At 38.3% G+C, this 23,690-nt stretch overlaps 2 protein-coding genes across 4 annotated transcripts in view; one reads left to right on the forward strand and one right to left on the reverse strand.

Annotated features, from left to right (window-relative positions):
• Positions 1-9,662, reverse strand: part of GALK2_1 (N-acetylgalactosamine kinase) — a 30,353-nt gene extending 20,691 nt beyond the window's left edge. The window contains exons 1-3 of one of the 3 annotated variants that reach the window (XM_051211067.1): positions 9,589-9,662; positions 7,113-7,290; positions 1,087-1,226 (exon numbers count right to left, since the gene is read on the reverse strand). In XM_051211067.1, coding sequence (XP_051071099.1) covers positions 1,087-1,226; positions 7,113-7,114 — 142 coding nt within the window. In that variant the 5' untranslated portion in view covers positions 7,115-7,290; positions 9,589-9,662. Of the gene's footprint in view, positions 1-1,086; positions 1,470-7,112; positions 7,291-9,588 lie in introns of those variants that run through there. The other 2 variants (XM_051211065.1, XM_051211066.1) reach the window with 2 other exon arrangements.
• Positions 9,663-14,674: 5,012 nt separating this feature from the next.
• PRPF6 (Pre-mRNA-processing factor 6) overlaps positions 14,675-23,690 on the forward strand; it is a 28,235-nt gene continuing 19,219 nt past the window's right edge. Inside the window, exons 1-5 of the mRNA XM_012940834.3 lie at positions 14,675-14,744; positions 16,399-16,653; positions 18,452-18,796; positions 18,838-18,978; positions 20,172-20,378. Coding sequence (XP_012796288.1) covers positions 16,420-16,653; positions 18,452-18,796; positions 18,838-18,978; positions 20,172-20,378 — 927 coding nt within the window. The 5' untranslated portion in view covers positions 14,675-14,744; positions 16,399-16,419. The remainder of the gene's footprint in view (positions 14,745-16,398; positions 16,654-18,451; positions 18,797-18,837; positions 18,979-20,171; positions 20,379-23,690) is intronic.

Here is a 23,690-nt window from a genome sequence, read left to right on the forward strand (position 1 = left end):
TGAGATCACTATTATTACCTAATATATTTCTCGAAGTTTTCCATCGTAAGCGGAAAAACTTCACATACGTTTAACAGTGAGATCCAGTTAAAAGCGAAAGGTATGGAATATTCACAGATGTAACGATCGGGAGCTGGAGTTCATTCATATAGGCTTTAACAAACTAAATAACATTGTAGGTCAGGCAACTAGTGGTAGGTGTAAATAAAGAACTTTCACAGATGATCCTAACAATTGTCAAATAAAACCACAGGAGAAAATGACGTTCGAAATTTCGGACAAGTCAAACATTATTTTACAAAAATTACGCCTCATAAAGGAACAAACAACTTGAGTACAAAAACCTTCTCCCGTAATACTAGTTAGTGAGACAATGATATCTGGTTGCACTATGTTTATTTATAATTTATTGAAACTACAAAAGTTACTTTAGAAGTGTTCGAATACAATTTATGTGTGCAGCTTATTTGCGAAAAAACCAAGACCACAAAGTTGCCAGACTGAAATCGGAAGTTGCTGATTAGCAAGAAAGTATTGTTTAAAATCATATGTTGCTAAAACCAGACATGAGACCATAAAATATAATGTAGACAAAAAAATGAATCAAATTCGAATATTTGAAAGTCTGCTGACCTAACTAAGCCATTCATATCTTAAGAATACCTAACGAAAGCTTAATTAAAGTCAAATAACTGATGTTCACCAATGAGCCTTACTTGAGAAGGGCTCTACAAGTTATTATTTGCTATTATGTATACACGCTTTTTTCTTCAAATTCTGCTTTGCTGAAACGCTCGGATTATGATATTTAGTCAACTATTTGCTGTGCTACTGTATGTTTCTAACATCCTAACTATTATTTTCAGATTTCAAATAGCGTATCATCTCTAAACCAATATTTATGAAGAATAACGCTAAACAAAAAAAGTTGGAAGAATCCAAACATCCTTACAGTAAATGCTAATGGATTGTTATCATAGTATATAGTTAACTCTTCATCCAATATAACCAAGTGGTTGAAGTGAGCATTCTATACCTCCTTCTAAATGGACATAAATATGTCTAAAATGCAAATTGTTAACTTACCAATAAGATTTACTCGACCAGGAGCTCGAACTACAAAACTGCATTCTGTACCAAAAGTGTGATGAAATTCATTAGATAACTTAATGGCGATATCGGTTGGTTTATATTCAGGAATGAAATCACCATCACTCATTTTCAACCTTTGGAACACATAGAAAGGCAAGATATCTTTATTATTACGAAATATAATTTTGAGAAAGCTTTATAGTTTGTTTTTAATCTCTGTAAAAGATTATTATTTCTTTATTTATTTGAACACATAAATATTGGTACAAGGGGGCACCAAATATATATACGCCACACAAAACAATGAGAATGGGGAGAAAAAAAGGCAAGGAGTGTAAAAGAAAAAAAAGAGGAAGAGGAACAATAACGACCAGATTAATGTAAGGAAGTGTATTAATAATAATAATAATAATAATAATAATAATAATAATAATAATAATAACAATAATAATAATAATAATAATAATGATAATTATAATAATAACAATAATGGGGGAAACGGAAAGGTAGAACCAGAAGAAATCTTTCAGTTAAGGAAGATACAACCACGTTTTATGAAGAAAGTAAAAGAAGGTTACAGCAGGATCGCCACTGGCTTCTATTCTGAGCCATATCTGATAACGTCTCTAGCCACTGTGTTGCACCATTTCTAGCACCCCAACTATGAAGTCGTGAAGGACCGACAGAAGCCAGTCCTTTGCAGCTTTCTTTCATACCACGACACCATGTCATATACTGACCACCTCTCCGCTTTTCCCAACCAGTCCCAGTGTCGGCAAATAATGCACGATATGGAATTCTTTGTGACGACATTCGTAGAACATGTCCAAGCCACCGAAGTCGGTGTTTCAAGATAGTGACACCAACTGAATTATCATCTCTGTACCCGAACACACGATGCCGAACCTCTGCATTACTGACATAGTGTTGCCACTGAATGTCAGCAATCCTTCGGAGACAGCGATGATCGAACACAGAGAGTCGTCTAACGTCCTCAACTCGGAGAGACCAGGTTTCACAAGTATAGAGCAAAACTGCTCTCACCGACGCGTTGTAGATCCGACCTTTTACAACCAGACTTACATCACGAAGGCGCCAAAGGTGGCCGAGATTGGCATAAACCGCTCTGGCTTTCACTATATGTGCATTGATCTCATCACTCACGCCATCACCAGCACTTATGCAGTTACCCAAATACACAAACTTATCGACTACTTCTATCTGCTCACTATACAGGGTGAGTACAGGATCAGCGTCCTGCCAGTCTTGTAAAAGTACTCTGCACATACCGTACCTACGGACATTGATTGCCAACTGATCAAATGCGGATTGCATGCCTTGGGCATAATCACACAGTAAGACAATATCATACGCATACTCAAGGTCGAGAAGTCTTTCTCCAGACAATAGATCCACACCGCCATTACTTACATCCATCAGACCTGTTTCCAGAATGTCGTCGATGGCAACGTTGAAGAGGAATGGTGAGATTGGGCAACCCTGTCAAACCCCACTGCTTGAATGGAACAATGGAGAAAGGTGGTTGTATGCCCTCACTCTGCCTAAGGTGTTTGTATATAGGGCTTTTTAGGATGTTAATAAACTTCTCAGGCACACCCTTCTTCAATAGACAATCCCAGAGAACAGTGCTATTCAACGAATCGAAGGCAGCCCTGATGTCAAGAAACATTACGATTGTTGGCCTGTGATAAGTATGACGGTGTTCTAACATTTGGCGGAGGGTGAAGATATGATCAATACATCCTCGACCAGAACGAAACCCAGCCTACTCCTTGCGAGTCAATCTTTCTCGGGTTTTGAACAACCTACGAAATATGACGGAAGCCAATAGCTTGGACGCAATCGGAAGTAGACTTATCCCCCGATAGTTGTTACAGGTACGACGTGAACCCGTTTTAAAGATAGGGACAACTATCGACTCATTCCATGACGTTGGTACACTCTCTAGTTCCCAGACCTTTGTAAACAACGTTGTCAGTTCCCTAGCCAGAAAGTCACCACCGTCTTTAAAAAGAGCCGGAGGTAAGTCATCTGGGCCTAGTGATTTGTAGCACCTCAAGAGTTGGAGTTCCTTGCGGAATTCCGCCTCGTTTGGTGGATCGGTCGTCACCGACCATGGAGGGCAGGACAGTCTGACCGATGTTACCGGAGCAGCAGGCCAGTTGGACTGCCCTTCGAAGAATTCAACCCATCTTCCAAGACGTCGATGGATGTTAGTGATTGGCATCCCATCATCCTCGCAGATTGTTTCACTCACACCAGACTTCTTGCCGCCAGTGGCTCGGATGAGTTGGAAGAGCTTCCGGTAGTTACCAGATGCAGCTGCTGCTTCCAACTCATTAGCACGCTTCGACCACCAGGCTTCTTGGTCCTTACGCAAGCTTTGTTCAATTTCATTACGTAACATCCTTCGTTTGTGGTCAAACTCACGGTCACCCGGAGTAGACCGACGGGCTTCAATGAGTTGTAAGGAACCAGAAGAAACCCAGTGCTTATAAGCGGGACGTTTCGCGAAGCCGCAAGAGGCTTTACTCGCCATTTTCATGGCGTCGTGAATTTGCAACCAATGCTCGTCTATACATTTCGCTGGATTGGTAGCTAGCCTAGAAGCTAGCTCAGTTTGATACTTACTAGCAACAGAAGTAGCAACCAACTTGCTGACATCAATCCTTTGGTGGCGGTCATTTCGTTGGCAACTGAAAAGTAAGGCAAGATTGGCACAGACCAAAGCATGGTCAGAGTCTAGATAGAAACTCCAAAAGAAGCGGCAGTCTTGTACAAAATCACGCCAGCGGTAGCTGATTGCGATGTGATCAGTCTGAGTCCAGGCTTGAGATGCAGAGGTAGGACGCCAGGTGGCACATCGGCGATGACTGTGCCGAAAGTTAGTGCTAGCCAGAAACAGGTCGTGGTCTGTGCATAGTTGCAGTAGACGGTCCCCGTTATCTGACCTGCGACCAACAAGTCCCCATCGGCCACCTAAACGATCCTCTTCTGTGCCTAGACGCCCAACCTGAGCATTCAAGTCTCCGGCTAGTACTGCAATATCTGTCGAACGCACTTTCTGGAGAAGAACAGTTAACTGGTGGTAGGATTCATCCTTGATTGCATCCGGGCTGCAATCTGTCGGGACATAAGCGGAGGTGACGAAAAGACATCGTTTCTCACGCCGATTTCTTCTCACTTTGACGGAACTTTCTAATCTAACAGCACATAACCGACTGTTAATAGGAATCCAATCCCCATCTGTAAAAGATATTCGAACTAATAAGCTGAAAGTTACAACAAACTAAGGGAATTTCAAAACTGGATAATACTAGATTATTTAGATCGTTAATGCCGTTCATCTAGTTATCTTTACCTTGATGTCCCAATGTAGCATAACAAATTAGGCTAACGTATATTCATTTATTGCTCGCTGATAACGAGTAACAAACGTAATCCTCATATCACTAAAAGAGTTAATATTGTTTATTCAAAACCTGGAAAATTAGTAAAATTTAGGCATCATCAGTCCTGGACGAATATGTGTACTAGGCTATGAGGCGTTTAAATTGTATTACTGAAACCTTAACTGTTGCCAGAATTTCGGAAATCGGGAAAAGGTTGTACCTTAGACCAACTGGTTGTGATTTGAGTGTCTAGATTTATTACTTAGGTGAAGAAATGAGGATACCAGTTTCGAAAACATCCTAACAAAAACTCGTAAAAAACAGCTTCAGAAGGATAGGTAAATACCCATCAAATACCTGATTAGCTAAACGCTGTAAACTTTTATCGAACTAAGTTGTCACTATAGACGGCAATATACAAAGAAGTTCATAAAAAGAAATTTACATAAGGGAAGGAAATTATTTCGGATGTTTATATGACTAACTGGCAACCTAATAAGCCAACACAAACACTATCCCTATGTTATATTTATTCGATCATAAGAAATCTTATCATCAAAAGGCAAAACACAGTGTATAACATTCAGACCTATAATCAAACCATAGTTGAAAATTACATACTACTGGCGACGCTAGCAATACAGCATTCGACTACCATAAATAACAGATAATTTTGGTGAACATAGTAAGAGTAGTGTCAATAAGTCCTTTTTTATCAGTGAATGGGATGAGAACGATGCAAGAAAACGCTATTTATAAAGCTGTTTCTTTCAGACTATCCTAGACTGTATAAGTAAACTAACAGAATTTCCAGTTATGTTCAACATAGTGGGTAGAAACATACCAAATGATGCGATGTGACAAACGTTAGAATTAACGGAAAAACAAGGACTTAAAACTCTTGTTTATGCATCTTGGACAGTTGGTAGCAAACGGTAACTAAGCGACTTAATGGCTAATGTAATATTGTATCTTAGTGACAAAGTTCAGTTATAGGACTTTGGTGGTACACAAATGTCGTTTTGAAACTAATGTCCCGCCAAATAGGTTAGACTCTCAGACGTATCCACGGCTTGATAGAGCTACTTCTCAAATTCACCTATTATAATAACACGTCCTTCCATATAGGCATTCCGGTTGTTTTGTAAGGCGCGAAACCCAGATCCGATCATTTATCTAGGTTTATCTAGCCAGCGATAAGTTTCAACCAATAACCCAATAATAGACCGATATATAGTGAAACTATGTACATAGTTTCCGCATACGATTGGAATACAATTGTCGGAAATTGACAACAAAAGTCTCTAAATATTTGATTATTATTGCACCGGTGGTACTAAGTACAGCTGACCGGAGAAAACAGCCGAATAACGTTCAATTAGGGCAATAGATTCTGTTTATACGATTATTAGTTTGGATCATTTGTGTCTGAAACACTTAAAAATCACTGAGTAGTAGTTTGAAGAACATAAATACACCTGAACTAGTTACCCATGACGTTTTGAGATGATGGTAATCACTGACTTGAAACTGTGAGCAAACCATGACGTTTGAACAGCTAAGCTATTTAGTTAGGTTGGTCCCAACAGCCAATGCACAGTTATCTTTGTGATCATGAAACAGCGAACTGGACTGCCTAACTGAGTCAAAGTTAAAAATTCATACAGATAATGTACAGTGAATCAAAACAATTGTTATTTTAGCCATTAGTTAACTGACCAGTAAGAGTTATTATTACTTCACAAGAATCCTAACGAAATATTTAATCTTACCATATAATTATAGGTATAATCACCACGAATGGGGATATAGGTATAAGGTAAGAGGTTTGTGAAATACTGCAACATATTTCAATTTAGTGTGCATTGTTGAGTAAAGGGTAAGTAGTGATAACATGTTTCTAACGATGTTATAACACAATAGTTAACAGGTATTAACCTCGTATATGTGGAACAAGTAAATCTTATGGAGTACGCATTTTAATGACGCATAAAAGAGGAGAGCTGGTATCACTAATCCACCCCATAGGTAGGGTCTTTTTCATTCCAGGCGAGAAGACAGGGAATCGGTGTGACACCACCATCTGTAAGGGGTGACTAGATATTAAAATTCCTATCTAGCAACCATAAACATTCTAAATCACGAAACACAGTCACTCGTTTGTACTTTAAAATACATAAAAACTGGCTGTTTACCTGTACCTAAAATTTCAGAAATAAACCTCTAGTGATTGAAATAGAAAATACGATATCAAAAACATTATCTTGAAAAGTGCCAGTACACAGTACACATGGTAGCATACGTATAGACATTTCGTCTTATTTAATTCACATTGCAATAAAATAAAGTTTGCGCCACCCTATGATAAAATTTATTGTCAGATATATTAACTGTAATACAGGACTGTGGTTTTAGGGGAGGATCTTCAGGTGTGAAGCGGTTTAAATGTAGCAGTGAAATAATCCAACTCTTGAGATCTTCGTATAGCAAAACCTGAGGACGAAAATTACGGTCAATAGAAATTATGAGAAAGAAGTAATAGTTACTTTGGACTCCTAGATATGTTCACGATTGACAATACGTTTGTACGCCAAAAGGGTTACCTACATGATTTATGTAATCCTCTTATTCGGTCCAGAGTGGTAATTAAAACACGACAGAGTTTATCATGATGAGTGTTTCATGGTTAAACACGGCAATGAATCCGTAAAACAGCTAAGAAACCAATAAACCACAAAATAGTAACGTCCATACGGCAGTGAAGTTAATCAATAGTTGAATGTACCTATATGTGGACCGGATAATCATCAAATGAAACTAGTTGATCTTAAAACAACCATTACTATGACAATCAGTCAATAAACTTACTCAGAGAAATGATGGTAAAATTGTAGTGTAGACGAATTTATTAGAAAACCTAAAGTAAAACATTGCAGTGAAATAGCTATTTTTAGAAACCTTTATGTTCCATAACAAAGTAGTAAATGTGTATAGAAGTGGTTACTTGCTTTCAGACAACAGTTTTCTGGTAGAAACTTGTTACCTTTGAAACTAATATGTAGTCAGAAAATTTTTCTCGGAAACAGTTGTCAGAACAAGATCATCTATATCCAATAGATATCTGAGACATTTATGTAGCTTGAGAATGCTTTGTATCACGGATTGGTAACAGCTAAAATACGAATGTAAATTAGACAGCACTGGGTAGCTATTACCCTAGTTTGAGACCCTTCGTTAATGGACCTATGTGACAACATGGGGTTGTACATTTAACTTCCAGGTTTTACAACAAGAATACTATAGTTAACTCTACAAATGTGGTTGATTTGAGTCACAGAGTGGTTATCACATAATGTTCTGAATAAGTTACTGTTTACTCTTGATTTAATTGACTATATACATCAAAGATTGTCATCGGAACTTCGGGAAATCCATTCCCAAGTTAGTTATGCACAAATGACTGGTAGGATATGGAGAGAATATTTAATATAGTTAGGCTAATTGATAATAGGAAGCTAATAAGGACGAGCTTATAAAGATAACTACATATTATAGAATAAACAGGCAGAGAAGCTAGTGTTACCAGCTGTTTATTTCCCTTCAGAATCCGGGCTTTAGCTAAATAGACGAATAATGAAACCTAAATATGCCACAGATATTTGGTGTTTGACAACGGCTTTACACGTAACACCTTCATAATCAAAGTATACCTACCCAGTCAGAAGTCAGAAATGAAGAGGTTCATATATTAGGAAGACCATCAACATCGACAAGCGTCTAGCCTAGGCTGGATAACAGTTTCAAGGGACGCGTAGCGTGGCGTACCCATTCGTAATCTGGTGCGGATAAGTGACCGAGTGCCTTCAGCTAGGTGTGTCCAGTAAAGCTAATTGAATCAGCATCCGTGTTGAAGACTTACAAAACTATTTATTTTGGGGATTTGTTTACCGTGACAAATCATCTGTTAAATTGTACATAGATACCTAAAGATTTGAAGAGTCCACTGGGAATCCCATACTCTATGGACGTACAAATGAAATTAAAGATGCCAAGTTCTGAATTGTGGAGCAAAACTCATCCATTCATACGACTGAACAGCATTTTGGCATTATGATTGATGCTAGTAAGTGATGAAAACCATCATATCAATTCATAACCTTAAATTCTAACTCCAAGTATTAGTCTTTACATTCCTATTCCTTACATTAATTTATAAACCGCTTTGCACCCTAGTAAGTCAGTGAGTTACCTCAAGGTCACTTCAGAGTCACTTAAAGGTCGTCCATACACGACAGTACTACAAAAACACGTAATGCGAATAGTGAATAAAAAGTTCAACTACAAATATATATATACATATATGAAGTAGAAATTCTGTTTCCTTATACAATTCTTTGTAACCATCCTTTATTATAACTTTTTATTGGGTATAACATCCAACTTATACTCGAGTCCTAAGAACCTTAAGCTAAGATAAAATATAATAGTCTTTCCCCTATATTCTTCTCCGGTTTGCCCATATTTCACCATAGTTTTCTGCTTATGTATCCTTTATGAAATGCTTCGCATTCATGACCGTTGAGCAATTAGTCTCTTTTGACACGGGAAAGCTTAATGGAAATCGAAAACAAAACATGAGATTTTAGTCATCCAGTGATTTTATCCTATTTAAGTAATTATTACCACGGGATAATTTTCAAAATCACATGGTGTTTCTGAGCATCAGCATAAACCTGTCCCAATTATCTTTCTGCTTTGTTAACCTACAATTATGTGACAATTGTCACTTCAGTTGTTCTAGCAGCTGTTATTTGCGTTCGCGCCACGCTGTTATTTTGCACAAATCTCCAGGTTTAGGCAGCTAAAACAGCTGCGATGATATGATGAAAGTAAATATAAATTGAGGATATTATATTCATAGGTCGTTTTGGAAACCGCTGTCATGAGAAAGTTAATCAATACGCTTAGAACAAATTGAGAAATTACAACGTCAAAACAATGTAAAAAATGTCTGAAATTTATAAGAACTTTTAAATGTTGGCTTTTCAGTGACTTCATAGTGAATATGTACTCTAAAACTCACAAACCCGAAGACGATAGTTAGTCGGCAGATTTGAACGATACACCAGAGTGACAATAAGAGACCTTGAGATTGCCAATCAGCCTGCAGATCACTGAAACAAATACTTTCACTTTCACATATTTTGTAGAAATGTTAGAATTGAATAATGTTTTGCTTCAAATCTAGATCATGGGGTAAAATATCTGTTCGATATTTAGCAAAAAATCTGGCATCTCACGATCCGATAATCAATATTAGACACGAGCTCTCATAGACCGATCGATTTCTTTTGGCTCACTACTTGTTGTTTCGGTATGATTACAAATCCCTAATTATGTCCAATAAGTACTAGTTTAACCACTTGACTGCACTTATTCCAGTCACTCTGACAGTTATGGATTTTTATGTCTCAAAATTCGAATACATTTGTCTCAGGGCAGTAGGGTTTACGAACACTGGCAGCACCCACATTACTAGGAACGGGGTTGATTAGTTCTAAGATGAACGCCTATAAAAAGATGACTCTGGTGCTAAGGGAAGACAACCATTTCAAGAAATAAATGAATAGTTTGGTTGGCAATGCCGACTGTAAGAACGCCGGATAGAAAAAATAAGAACAGAAACGGGGATGATAATAGGCATAATAAAGAGTAGTTACTGATATGCGGTAGAGAAAACCGTGGCAGATTATGAGACATACATCAGACGGCCGGCCGAAGCGGTAGACCGTAATTTATAAATGAGTACACGTTTGAAGAGTCTTTTCGTAAGTACTTACACTGAGGAAGAGGCAGTTATTTGAGCTAGAAAAGGGATTCCAAGTGGAAGCAATTATTAACCAGTAAAATGTCATCTATACCGATTAACTGCTAATTAGTGAGCGGTTTTACCGCGGTTGAGACATAGTATGTGGTGGTAAACTTCTGATAGTATGTGTGGTGTTACGGATAGTAGTGGATTTATTATGCTGTACAACCCAGTCAGGAACTACATCCTCATGTATCTTGGAAAAAATAAATATACGTTTTGGAGCCAACGGCAGTTTCCAGTTTCATAACCATGTCGTAGTTAAAACTCAGAGGAAAACAATCACACTTAATGATTGTACAGAGAAAAACAATTGGAGAAGTGATGAGGACAAATTGTTGTAATCGGGTGGCTCGCCTATCCATCAAAGTTATTTTGATGTGAACAGGATGTCAATAATTCATAAACTTTGATCGATATTTGACCCCATTAATAAACCTAGATTTTTTCCTAAGAATTGTTATACACTCCTATTATAGAATGATAAGGTGTGAACGACTGGTCATGAAATCTTGTAATTGATTTACAAAAACAGTGAAACTAGAACCAGATCCAACTGAAAGCACATGCTATTGATCATTACTAATCAACCTACTAGTCTTCTTACGTTGTTGAAGAGAATTTCGACAGTTTGTCACATCACCTGGTGCCCCTCTACAGCAGTTTATCTTCTGGTTTTTAGACTAGTCAATGTGTTTTCTGCCTGTACAACGTGTCTCATTAGCGGGAACTTGGTGTCCTGTACCGTTTGTTGGTGACCGACGTCAACTGACACTAAGGTGTGGGGAAGTACCTGAGTTTTGCTCTCTCTGATTTGCAATCATCTGAGAGTTGCCTCGAAGAGCATGGTAGGTATATTTTAATTGTATGCTCATGTTGAGGTGACTTGACGTACCCAATATTTCACCTGACATTGTCAGATCACTTCTTATTCTTGCTCAGAGGGAATAATCGCATGTCGTAGTCTATCTTCTCAAGATTCATTTTTTAGCAACACCACCCATTTAGTTATTCTTCTCTATTCTTGATCTGCGAGAGTTGCGTCTATCTTGAAGAGACTGGGCACAACAGCATTTTAGACATCAAGGTGAGGCTGTGAGTTTGTTCTTGACAATGTCGAGGGAAGTTCCGGAGTGATTTATCCAAGTTGTTTTCGCATAAAGTGAATAGTTGCATCTTTCTTGACTATATGTTAAATGCAGTTTGAGCTGGTGTCTAATCTCTCTGTGGTTGCTAGGCCCAAATCTCGCTCTGATGAAACAATCCATTGAGGACGTATAATCTTTGTGTCAAATGAGCCAGAATGTTAATGACGTGATATTTCAACAGGCCAAGTTTTAACCAATTGTCTGCCTCCTGTTCCTCCACTGTTGTGAATTCCTTTTGAAGCTCAGGTGAACCTCAGAATCCCAGGGTATTCCACATAAATTTAATACTTTGTTCGCGATAAGCTAACCAATTTCATACCTAAATCCTCTATATCTCATTGACCAGACAAATATTCTATCAAACCATTCGGCTGTATTTGATGAAGAGTAATAAAGGTACTTAGAAGCATTTGAAGTGAGCTAATGCTGCGGCTAACTAGGTTTATGACCATTACATAGTAAAACCACTAATCCGAAACAAATTTTCTATGCAGACCGGTCCTGTTAGACACAATATATCTGAGTGTATCATACTTTTTACCATAAGGAATAGGTTAACGTTACAAGTAAGCGAATATTATGTTGATAAATAGTGTCCTGGAACACACGGGTATTGTCGTAGTACAGCAGACTTATTCTACCAACAACTACAGATATATATATAGCGATAACGCTTTAACTGATATATCAGGGGAACCTTTAACATAGAGATTAACCTAGTTTCCGGCTGACTTTAGGGAATAGGAATGTTGGTTTCGCCCACCGATATTCAGTTTTAATCCCTCGTCAGTGGTTTTGAAGAGACAATCACACAAACCCGAGGTGGGATTTGACAGAGTTAATTGATGAATCTAACTTTTGGATTGCTTATAATATTATCCCTTGTGGGATACTGCTTTGATAAATATCTGCTCACGAAGTGCCCATAACTCATCCGTTCCCCCTCGGATTGCCAATATGTTTACCGAAACCGGACACTTATGAGAAAGTGGAATATTATGCTCATATAACCGTGCAGTTTTTTGTATCTGCTTATCTGACGAGAGCAGTGACGTAACGCTTCGGGCTTGGTTGGTTGTGTTTCTACTCAGTTTGTCCTCGAGTGGTTTCTCATCTAATTTTTAAACTTACGATTGCTCGAGTGGCAGATGAGAATGCACCTGGTAGTCGGACAGGGCTTCGGAATATCATACACTGCAGACACGGAGTTGAGTAGCCCACTCGCGTGACCCCTGGAAGATAGGCACTGGTAAGCTGACTGACAGGTTTTCTCTAATCCAAAGACCTTATTTAGGATACGGTTTAGTCTACCACATTAAGGAAGTGGGCTTCAGATTAAGCGCCAAGTCCTAATGTATTGTTCCCACTGCTTAGCGGAGCGTGGTCCCAAACAAATGGTGGCGGACAGACATCATACCAACCTTCATGGGATGTCGACGCAATGTTCTTTCAATCTGCTGGGCAGAGGCTCCTGTTTAAGCACACTCAAAGGTTAGGGAACCTCTGATTTACTGCGGCCTAAGTGACCGTGTACAAAGCTAAAATTTCTTTTATCAACGACAGTATCGTTTCAGGGATGGGTACTCATGGGTCATGAATCGTCAGACTGTGATGGAAAATGAGCCACGATCCTCAATCGCATTGGTAAAGTGGATGTCATATATCGCGGCTCTTGACAAAATCAATCCAATGAGTCTTGTAATTTGGCTTGAGTCAATAGGCGTCAAGTCGGGATCGAAAGACTGATTTGAATCTTTTCTTTGTAATTGTCTTTATAACGTAAGACTAAGCTTCACACTTTCACAGGCAATAAAATTTATCGATGTGTTCTCAGAGGGTTCATTATTAGGACCTTACCTCCATTAATCCGTTTGAATTAATTTCCTCGCAACGTACTAGCTTTTGCTGAGGATGTTAAGCATTGGAGAACTCCTTCAATCTCTAGATCTTCATCCATTACAATAAATCAAACTCAGGGGCGACCTTTTGACGACTTACAGTGTCTTAAGCTCTCATGGACATCTGAAATACGTTTGTACGTTCATTTGCAACATGGTCTTATGGGAAAGCACTCAGAAACGAGAAGTAAAACACAGCAAACTGTAATAAATTCTCGTCTTCTATTCGTTATGATCTGTTAAGTCTTGGAATTCGCCACTGGGGAAGAGATGAAGTCAGGTTTCAGAAGTGTTTAAGGAGGAAATTTACTACATTCACAAGGGATTTGTACATTATCTCATTTTAATTTCCCAACATCTGTCTTTCTCTTATTCAATGTGACTAGGTCCTGATTGAATGCTACTAGATACGAAAGCTCTGTAAATGAAAGACTCTCATATTTTATCCACAACCATTTGAATCATTTGGAATGCATTCACTAGTGAAATATAAACACAGAAAAGTTTACCAACGCATCAGGACTATTTCAGTTAAGAAAGATTCGTGATCATTCTGTGCCACCAAGATACAGAGAAAAATTCATTTTCTCTATTCTAGCTGGTGATGTGGGTGATTCTGCTATATAGAAATGAGCAGCTTCAATCTTAGCAACACCGCTTAGCGTGATGTTCTCTGATATGCGACGGTCTACGTGACCACTTAATATCCATAAACCTCTTTTCACCCCAACAGTACAGTTTCAGAAAAGGTCACTTTTGTATAACCAATCTGCTGACCACCGTGTACAGAAAAGCATCCATGATTGCAAGGGGAAGTTGGACGTCATATACCTAGGCTTCTCCAAAGCTTTTAATAGAGTAAACTATATATATTTTATCAACAATCTCCGAGAGCTAGGCCAGTTCCAACACAAACTTAAAGGGTAACACCCAGAAACTAGAGACACAACACAGCAGAACGAACTTCAGACACACTTTCTACTCCTTAAGAGTAGTCAAATGTTGGAATTCACTGCCGGTTGGGCTAGTTTAAGCTACTTCCCAGGAGTCCTTCAGGGGAAAACTTGACATATTCTTAAGGACTGAGGACATTATCTCACTATGATTTACCAACATTTTGCTTTTTCTTCTTCCATCGTTAATATACCTACTTTCCTAATTGGAGGCTTCGGCGAAAAACTGCTACTAGATACGGAAGCCCGTTAAGCGAAAGCTTCTATTCCGTTCGGAATCACTTGAATCAACATTGAGCATACACCTTTAAAGGCGCTGTGATCAGTAAGGAACGCTACGTGAGACTCTCAGCTTCGGTAGTGCCCTTAACGTATGTCGATTCTCTTTTAGAAATTCTTATATACTGTAACTGAACATCTATGTTTTACATGTCTAGTCATTTCAGTATCTATTCGGCACATGGTAGAAAAGATTTGGACTTGAAAATTGTTGAGTGATAAATACGATGTAACTCATTAGTATATAGACGAGGGTCTAAAAAAATTTATTTCTTGGTTTTACTTAAACAGTAATATTCCCCCTTAACTGCCTTTCTATTGCTCCTATACGTTTAAATTGTTTTCATATTTCACCGTAGTTGAATTTCCCACGAACTATTTCCCCTTACGTATTTCATTTTAGAGGCGCTAAAACTCCAGTCTGGTTTAAGCCATTCCCCAGCATGTGCTATTATACGTCAAATGTCTCAGTATTACAAGACATGACTAATGTATATATATCTCTAGTTAATTTTCAAAGTAATATCTTATACATTAGTTTCGACACTTTCATCCGTCTTTTTGTCGCTTCCTTAGTTCTCAGTAACTAAATATTTCCTTTATCTGTTCCCGTTTTCTTATGTTAGTAAAAAATATAACAAACTTAAACTATATACATATCCCAGCTTTCAAAGTTCTCGTTGTTCCTATCTGGATTGAATTATGTAAATTATATTCCCAGAACGGCTTCAAAAGTCACTCAGGACACTATACATCAACTTAGTCCGAATAAGGCCAGTCAAAACAAACTTGAAGTTTAGACATGAATAAGATGAGTGAATGTTTTGCTAAGAGATTCCTAACATTTAAGGAAAACTTGAGAGCAAATTCATAACTTCCTGTATAGAAGTACGTTTACAACTCACTTTGCATATAAAAAGTACCGGGGTGTTTTATTTATAATCAGTGACAGCAATGTTATGGACAGTAATCATTTAGATTCCATGTCAATAGGGCGCAACAATTACTTGTGGTAAAATACTAATAACTCACTTCTGTTTGAATTATGCACTTCTGTTATCTAGGAATGTCTAGCATTTATATCACCCACCCTAAAACACAAAGCCTCCAAAGTCCCCCTCTCGAGTTCTCATCGTATCCATCGTTCTCTTCCGCTATGTTTGCGACTGTCTAACGAACTAATTTAGCTATTCATTCAAGCGCTGCCATACGAGATATGGACGGTTTTTGTCAGGAAATTATCACCAGTATGCAATTCACTTCAGTCGGATAAGAGTTACAATACTCGGGTTCAAGACATGAACTTATTTCACCTTCCTGGTACTACATGGTTTGAGTAATTAATTGTAACCAAGTTCTATCCTTCTTACTATTATACGAGTAAACTTGTCTGCGTAATTTTGCTATGTACCTTGTTAACAGTAGAGTTGGTTGTTTCTTGACAATGGAAGGAATCTAATACTGGACCACGATACCAGATCACGTGGCACATAAATTGATCAGTTATCCGACCAATAATTAAGAACTAGATTTGATCTAACGAGATTTTATAAACACGATGTACAAGCAGTTAAAAACTAGTAAGATCAAAGTAAAATCACTTCCATAGACAAAACAGTCTGATTTAGTATAGCTGGACGTCCAACTTCGCTCACTGACCAACCACATTTTTTGACACACCATTCTGGTTTCTTTCAGTAACATTTAAAATTGCAAAACATTCAAGCTTCTTATGTTTTATGACAGATACTGGAACACTAGGTGAAAATGTCAGTCCAAACTCTAGTGACTAAAAAGCGAAAGGAGTTTATTGGACTCCCAGCACCCTTGGGATATGCTGCTGGTATAGGACGTGGTGCTGTAGCGTTTACTACAAGATCTGATATTGGTCCGGCCCGAGAAGCTAATGATGTTTCAGATGAACGACATGTCGCTCCATCTAAACGTCGAAAGGAGCAAGAAGAGGAAGAGGAGGACCTAAACGATTCAAATTATGATGAGGTAAAGAACTGTCGGTTATAGTTTTGGAATAATTTTTGTAATGTTCTACATATGGTTGTTTCCGTTATTATTTCTATACATAGGAAACATAAGGACAATTTGTAGCTATATGAATATCTGTACGCAGCAGAAAATATCAAATATTTTACCTCCGCTTATGATTCAATTGTAACTTGCATTAAATAATTGTTTGATAATGCTATTTTATGAGTTATTCTGTTGTTCGAAATGTAGGTGTTGAAAATGTCAAGTTTTGAAAACTTCGAGATGTTTGGCTTTAAGGAGTTATTGAAATTTAGGAGAATGTTTATTATCACTATTATAAGGTAGGAGTTAGACGCTGAATTCCTTCGAAATGTCGAGTAAACAAAAACTCTACACTTGTACTAGGCTTACTAGTTAAAGTAAGATACAAGTAAAACCAAACGATACCCATTGAAAATCTGGCTCCCTAGATATCGTTAACCGGTGTTTATCAATTAGTCCTTTCTAACTTATTTTTCACTGTCTCACATTAATCCCACTTTCATTTTCTACAGCTAATTGACCTGGGCACTCGGTCTTTAATCCTGTTTAATTATTTATATTCATTCCATTTGCTGAAGCTTCGGAAAATGAAGCACTATCAAGTTTTACATTATAACTGCACTCCACAGGAGAAAAGTGTTTTTTGTAGCCAATAAATTTAGTTTGTATTCTTATACCCTATTTCACTTTCACCTCTATTTATTTGAAATCCCCTCAACTGTTTTCTGTACTTTTCGACTCATGAAATTTGTATATTTCTGAAGTAATTGCGTAGAAAAAAGATTATTTATTTGAACACATAAATACTGGTACAAGGAAGCACCAAATACATATGCGCCACACAAATCTCATTTGATATATGTGAGGGCTGTGATACTGCCCGGGTGCCTAAACCGAAGCAGGTGGTTTCCTTAGGGAGCCACACCCGAAGCCTTCGACCTAAAGGTCTGATCCACAAGGCGGTGGAGCATCGTATGGCGATGCAGTCCCATGGTAGCCGGTGACCAATGACTGGTTTATACGCCGTTTGTTCACTTAGGATACTGGAGCTCACGTGCACCATTGGTTTTGAGTCAGGGTTTTCCGACTCCCCTAGGTGGACTCTCTGTGCCCACCAACCGGGTTAAAGCGCCGGACATTCGCTTTTCGTCCTGTCAATTTCGTAAACAGCACACCTCCACGAGAAGGCAGTGAGTAGGACTTCCCTGGCAGAAGCTATATACGCGTAGCCATATGAGAGCATTTCGTGAGGAAATAATTATGTAGTTTACAGTACAATAAATGATTTCACTGAATGTTTTTTGGAGTTATCGAAGTCAACTTTAAAGTTAAACGACTTGTCGAATAAAAGAGAAATTAATGTACACGTTTATTCAGAACTTTTTCAAGTTTTCCCTTATTCGGAATTTCACAGTCCCCGAGAAATAATGAGCTTCTCGTGATAAATAATAAAAGGTTGGGTGTATAATAATGATAAAATGGTGTTGACGACCTAGTGTGTTTGACTCAATTCAACTAATTCTCAGTAGTAAAAAGTGCAAAATAATGCCATGAAATAAAACTCACCCATTATGTAAGTGATTACACTTTTGATATAGTAAGATGTTAACAGATCGTATATTCGACACTCCCATTCCACCTGTTTCTGAGCCACACGTTTATTTACTAGTGTGACATTAGGTGAAACTTGTCTATTAGCCTAATACTCTATATTCATGATATGTATCCGTCTTTAGGTTAAACAGGATCTTTTTTATTATTTTGCATCTAGTTTACAGGCTATGGTGGTAGTTTGTGTGCAAAAGATCCTTATGAGAAGGATGATCAAGAAGCAGATGCTATTTATGCTTCTATTGATGATAGGATGGATGAACGACGGCGGGAGTACAGAGAAAAACGTTTTCGTGAAGAGATCGAAAAGTATCGTCGTGAAAGACCAAAGATTCAACAGCAGTTCATGGATTTGAAGCGTGATTTAGCGAGTGTATCTGAAAGTGAATGGAATGCTTTACCGGAAGTTGGCGATTCACGAAATAGGAAGCAAAGAAACCCTAGATATGAACGTTTTACTCCGATCCCAGATAGCATAATTGCAAAAGGCTTGTCTGATGGTCAAGTGAGTCATCTTATAATTCTATTTCAACTCTTCTGTTTTAGACCAATGTTTCTGTAGATGTAATTGAACAAAGTTTAGGAGGCTTAACTACACCGTTTACTTCACAAGCAGCTCAAATGGATATTGATATGAAGAAAATTGGTGAAGCGCGTACTTCTTTGATGGATATTAAGCTGACACAGGTACATTTCTTTCTATTATCTACTAAAAAGTTTCATTTCATTCTTAACTTTATCTGTTTTAAAATCTTCAGTAATACCAAACTATAGCCGTGTAGTCCATAATGTAGTCCGAAATGCACAGTACTTGCCACTGAGTTCATTAGCTGGGTATATCAACAAATAAGTTCCACAAAAATGAACACAAAAGTACAATCTTTCCGTAAAGCACATAACCTTACACACCAAGAACAGTTGCGCTTACTCGCAAGTACTAATATTCATTTATTTATTTCACCAATAATAAGGTTATTGCGGCCGTTACACTGGTAGGAAACTAGCACAACTAGTTTTTTAAACATATTACGTAATTTCTGTATGTCTGCGTATGGTCGCATACTTTATAGAAATAATTTATAAAAAATGTACTAGGAATTTTATTTATTTGTTCGATTGAACACGTAAATATTGGTACAAAAGGGCACAGAATACATACGCGCCACATAAGTCACTTGATTTGTGTGTAGGCTGTGATACTGCCCGGTTGCCCAAACCGAAGAATCGTTTTTGTACTTTCCATTGATCTTCGTTCTTTGCACACATTGGTTAACAGTCTTAAGTAATGCTTTGAATCCATTATAGACAGATAGTAGGCGAATAGGGAAAACCAGTTGATGAGACTGGGAGTTTTGAGTGACTGATGTTTTTGGGTTGTGTTACGTATGCTTAGTAACCAACTACATCGCCACCCAGTGTTAGCTGGTGTCGGAGTTGGGAAAAAACCAGAGGTGACTAAACCAAAACATGCCACTCGTCCATGAAGTCATTTAATGTTGATCTAAGAAATATTGGTAGGTAAGGACTATCTGGCTAGGGTTTGCGCGATAATCGCAATCAGTGGTTTGAAACGTTAAATAAAGTAGCTCACAATCTGTCACAGTGGCCTAGATACAATCACTCTTTGTCTCACCTTAGTTCATAAGCTTCAATATTATTTCATGTTTTCCGTTTCTCGAATACAGATCTTTTTCGAACCGTATTCTCCAATGTTTGATCCTTCTTACCTTTACTTAGACTTCATCGCTTTTCATTTTGTTGATTTCCCTTCACTGTGGTGATGTGATATAGGTACTTAGAATGATACAGACTTTTGCTAGGCTCTATGCTGATTACTTGTTATGATGCCTTATAACTTATTTCAATCCATTTGTAACTAGGTTTCTGATAGTGTATCAGGACAAACTGTTGTTGATCCCAAAGGGTATTTGACTGATCTACAGTCTATGATTCCTCAACATGGTGGTGATATAAACGACATGAAAAAAGCTCGACTCTTATTAAAATCGGTACGCGAAACTAATCCTAAACATGCTCCTGCTTGGATTGCATCTGCTCGTTTAGAAGAAATAGCTGGTAAACTCCAGGTTAGTTTAGTCATAAACCAATCTAATATTCAGCCATTTTATAAACTTCTATATACTTAACTTGTTAAGTGTATCATTTTGTAATGTAATTAATGTGGTATATTCTATAGAGACTTGGTCAGTGGACAATTTCAGTAACTCATCAGATGGTGTACTGACCAGATCACGTTTTACCTCATATTCTGTCATCTTAGATTGGGTGAATAACATAACCCATCAATCGAGTATAAGTTTTTTATTCAATTTTAAGGGAGATTTTTATGTGGTTAGTGATACTACTTGTTTCCCCAAAACAAAGTAAACGGAGCAGCGTTCAAACCTGTAGCACCAAACCACCTCTCCAATTTTCGAGAGCTTTCATTCAAATTGTCTCTGCTGATGCCATCTCTAATGTCTTTGGAAATCTCGAAATTACATTGTTCATTATAGGAAACTTGACATCAAAGCAATCTGTACTACATTCTGTAAACCTTGGTGTTTGATCCATATTTTAAACTAGATAACAGGTATTTTAACGAAGCATTGGTTTATTTCAAGTAAAAATACCGATAAGAAGCGTTAGTTAGAATGAATTTAATAAAAAAAATATGGACGCTCAATTACATTCAAGTTGACCTGAAAACTTATTAAGCTGTAGAATTGAGATATATTTGCCGACAGTTTTCAGTTTGATGTTCATGTAGTCTTCTGTACGATACCACATGAGCTTGAGCCCAATTCATCCAACATTAAAAATATAAATGTAATCACTGAGCTGTTTAGTCCCCAAGCGATCTTACTTAGCACTAAACATTTTTATCAATCGACCATTATGTAGTAACTATTTTCATTACTTACTTACGTACGCCTGTTACCCTTCGTGGAGCATATGACGCTGACCAGGTTTCTTCAAGCAACTCTGTCCTGGGCTCTTCTGCCCAGTTGTTCCCAACTGCTATTCATTACAACAACCAGCTCAACAATTAACATATTTACATGGAATGTCTAAACAATGTGACAGACCGGGAGAACCAATCGAATAGCTGGAGAAATGAAGTGATACAACTTGGCGGTGCTCGAAATAAGTGAAACCCATTGGACCCAAGCTAGAAAGAACCATTTTCATATTGTCTTGTTATAGGTGCTGACGAACTTCTATAGGCTAATCTCACAATGTGATCACTAAAGTAGATAGAGTTTTAACCTACGTGCTTAATAAAGTGGATGGTAAAATAAATAGCTTGATGAAGTTCAGATACATAGGTTTTAGTCAGAGTTTGTTACTACAAAACTAATACTTAAAAAGTCGGTTTCTACGGCATTTACGCCTGTTACTCCCAATTCAGCATAGGCCGCCAACCAGCATTCTCCATCCCACTCTGTCCTGGGCCTTCTTTCCTAGTTCCACCCAATTCTTGTCCATTTTTCTCATGTCTATCTCCATTTCCCGGCGTAAAATATCCTCTTGTCTTCCTCTTCTCCTTTGGCCTTGAGGATTCCATGTGGGGGCTTTTCTTGTGACGTGGTTGGGTGCTTTCCTCAATGTGTGTCCTATCCACTTCCAGCGCTTCTTCCTGATTTCTTCCTCCACTGGGATCTGGTTTGTTCTCTCCCATAGTAGGTCATTGCTAATAGTGTCCGGCCAACGGATCCGAAATATTTTGCATAGACAACTGTTAATAAACACCTGTATCCTCTGGATGATGGCTTTCGTAGTTCTCCAGGTTTCCGTCCCATACAGTAGAACTGTCTTGACATTTGTATTGAAAGTCCTGACCTTGGTGTTGGTTGACAGTTGTTTTGAGTTCCAGATGTTCTTCAGTTGTAAATATGCTGTTCTTGCTTTTCCGATCCGTGCCTTCACATCTGCATCAGATCCACCGTGTTCATCAATCATGTTGCTCAGATATGAAAAGCTTTTTACACCTCCCAAAGCTTCTCCGTCAAGTGTGGTCGATTGGTGTATACTGTGTTGTATGGGGGAATCTTGCTTTTCCCTTTGTATATATTGAGACCTACTGCTGCTGAGGCTGCTGCTACACTGGTCGTCTTCTCCTGCATTTGTTGTTGCGTTTGCGATAGAAGAGCCAGATAATCTGCGAAGTCTAGATTGTCCAACTGCATCCTAGATGTCTATTGTATCCCGTGCTTCCCTTCAGATGTTGACATCTTCATGATCTAGTCGATCACTAAAAGAAAGAGAAAGGGTGAGAGTAAGCAACCTTGCCTGATATCGGTTTTTACATGAACGAGTCTGAGAGCTGTTCTCCATGCACGACTTTGCAGTTTAACGTTAATTATCTCAGGCATTCCATAGTGTCGAAGAGGCCTCCATGATGTTGTCCTGTTCACGCTATCAAATGCTTTCTCGTAGTCAATGAAGTTGATGTACAGTGATGAATCCCATTCAGTTGATTGTTCCACAATTATCCGTAGTGTTGTGACTTGGTCTGTATACGATCAATCCTTACGGAATTCAGCCTGTTGGTCTCGAAGTTGGGCATCTACGGAGCCCTTCGTTCTGTTTAACAATACCCTGTTGAAGATTTCCTGGTGTTGAGAGAGGAGTAATGCCTCTGTAGTTATCACAGTTGCTGAGATCGCCCTTTGCTATCTTGATCAGGTGTCCTGTCCAGTTTGTTGGTACTTGTTCTTCAACTTCTTCGGTTTGGGCACCCGGACAGTATCACAGCCTTCCTACATATCAAATGAGATCTGTGTGGCGCATATGTGTTTGGTGCCTCCTTGTACCAATAACTGTTTGTTAAAATGAGTAAATAAATAAAAATGTGGAGTGTCTTTGCAGTTACTGCTACATCCGCCTTCAGTGCCTCTGCTGGGATGTTGTTTGGTCCCGCTGCTTTGCCGCTCTTGGTTTGCTTGATGGTCATGCTGATCTCTTCAATGGTTGGTGGATCAACATCGATTGGGAGGTCTGTGGGTGGGTTCAGTAGGGTTGGTCGATTCAAGAGCTTTTTGATGTGTTCTACCCACCTGTTTCATCGACCTTCAATGTTGGTGATTACTTTGCCTTCCTTACTTCTCACTGGTCGTTCTAATTTACGACAAGATCCCGCGAGTTCCTTTGTTGTATCATACAATTCTCATGTTTCCTTCTCTTGCAGCCTTTTCCACCGTCATCGCTAAATGTTTCACATATCTACGTTTGTCGGTCCTGATGCTCCTCTTCACCTGCTTGTTTACTTGTGTGTATTCAGCTTATGCCTTGGCTTTCTCTGCTCTTGTTCGGCTGACACTTTTTTCTGCATTCTTGTTCCTCCTTTCTTGAATCATATCCAGTGTATCAACAGTAATGGTGGTGTAGTGGTGCTT

Source organism: Schistosoma haematobium, chromosome ZW (genome assembly GCF_000699445.3).
Source record: "Schistosoma haematobium chromosome ZW, whole genome shotgun sequence".
Classification (NCBI taxonomy): Eukaryota; Metazoa; Platyhelminthes; class Trematoda; order Strigeidida; family Schistosomatidae; genus Schistosoma; species Schistosoma haematobium.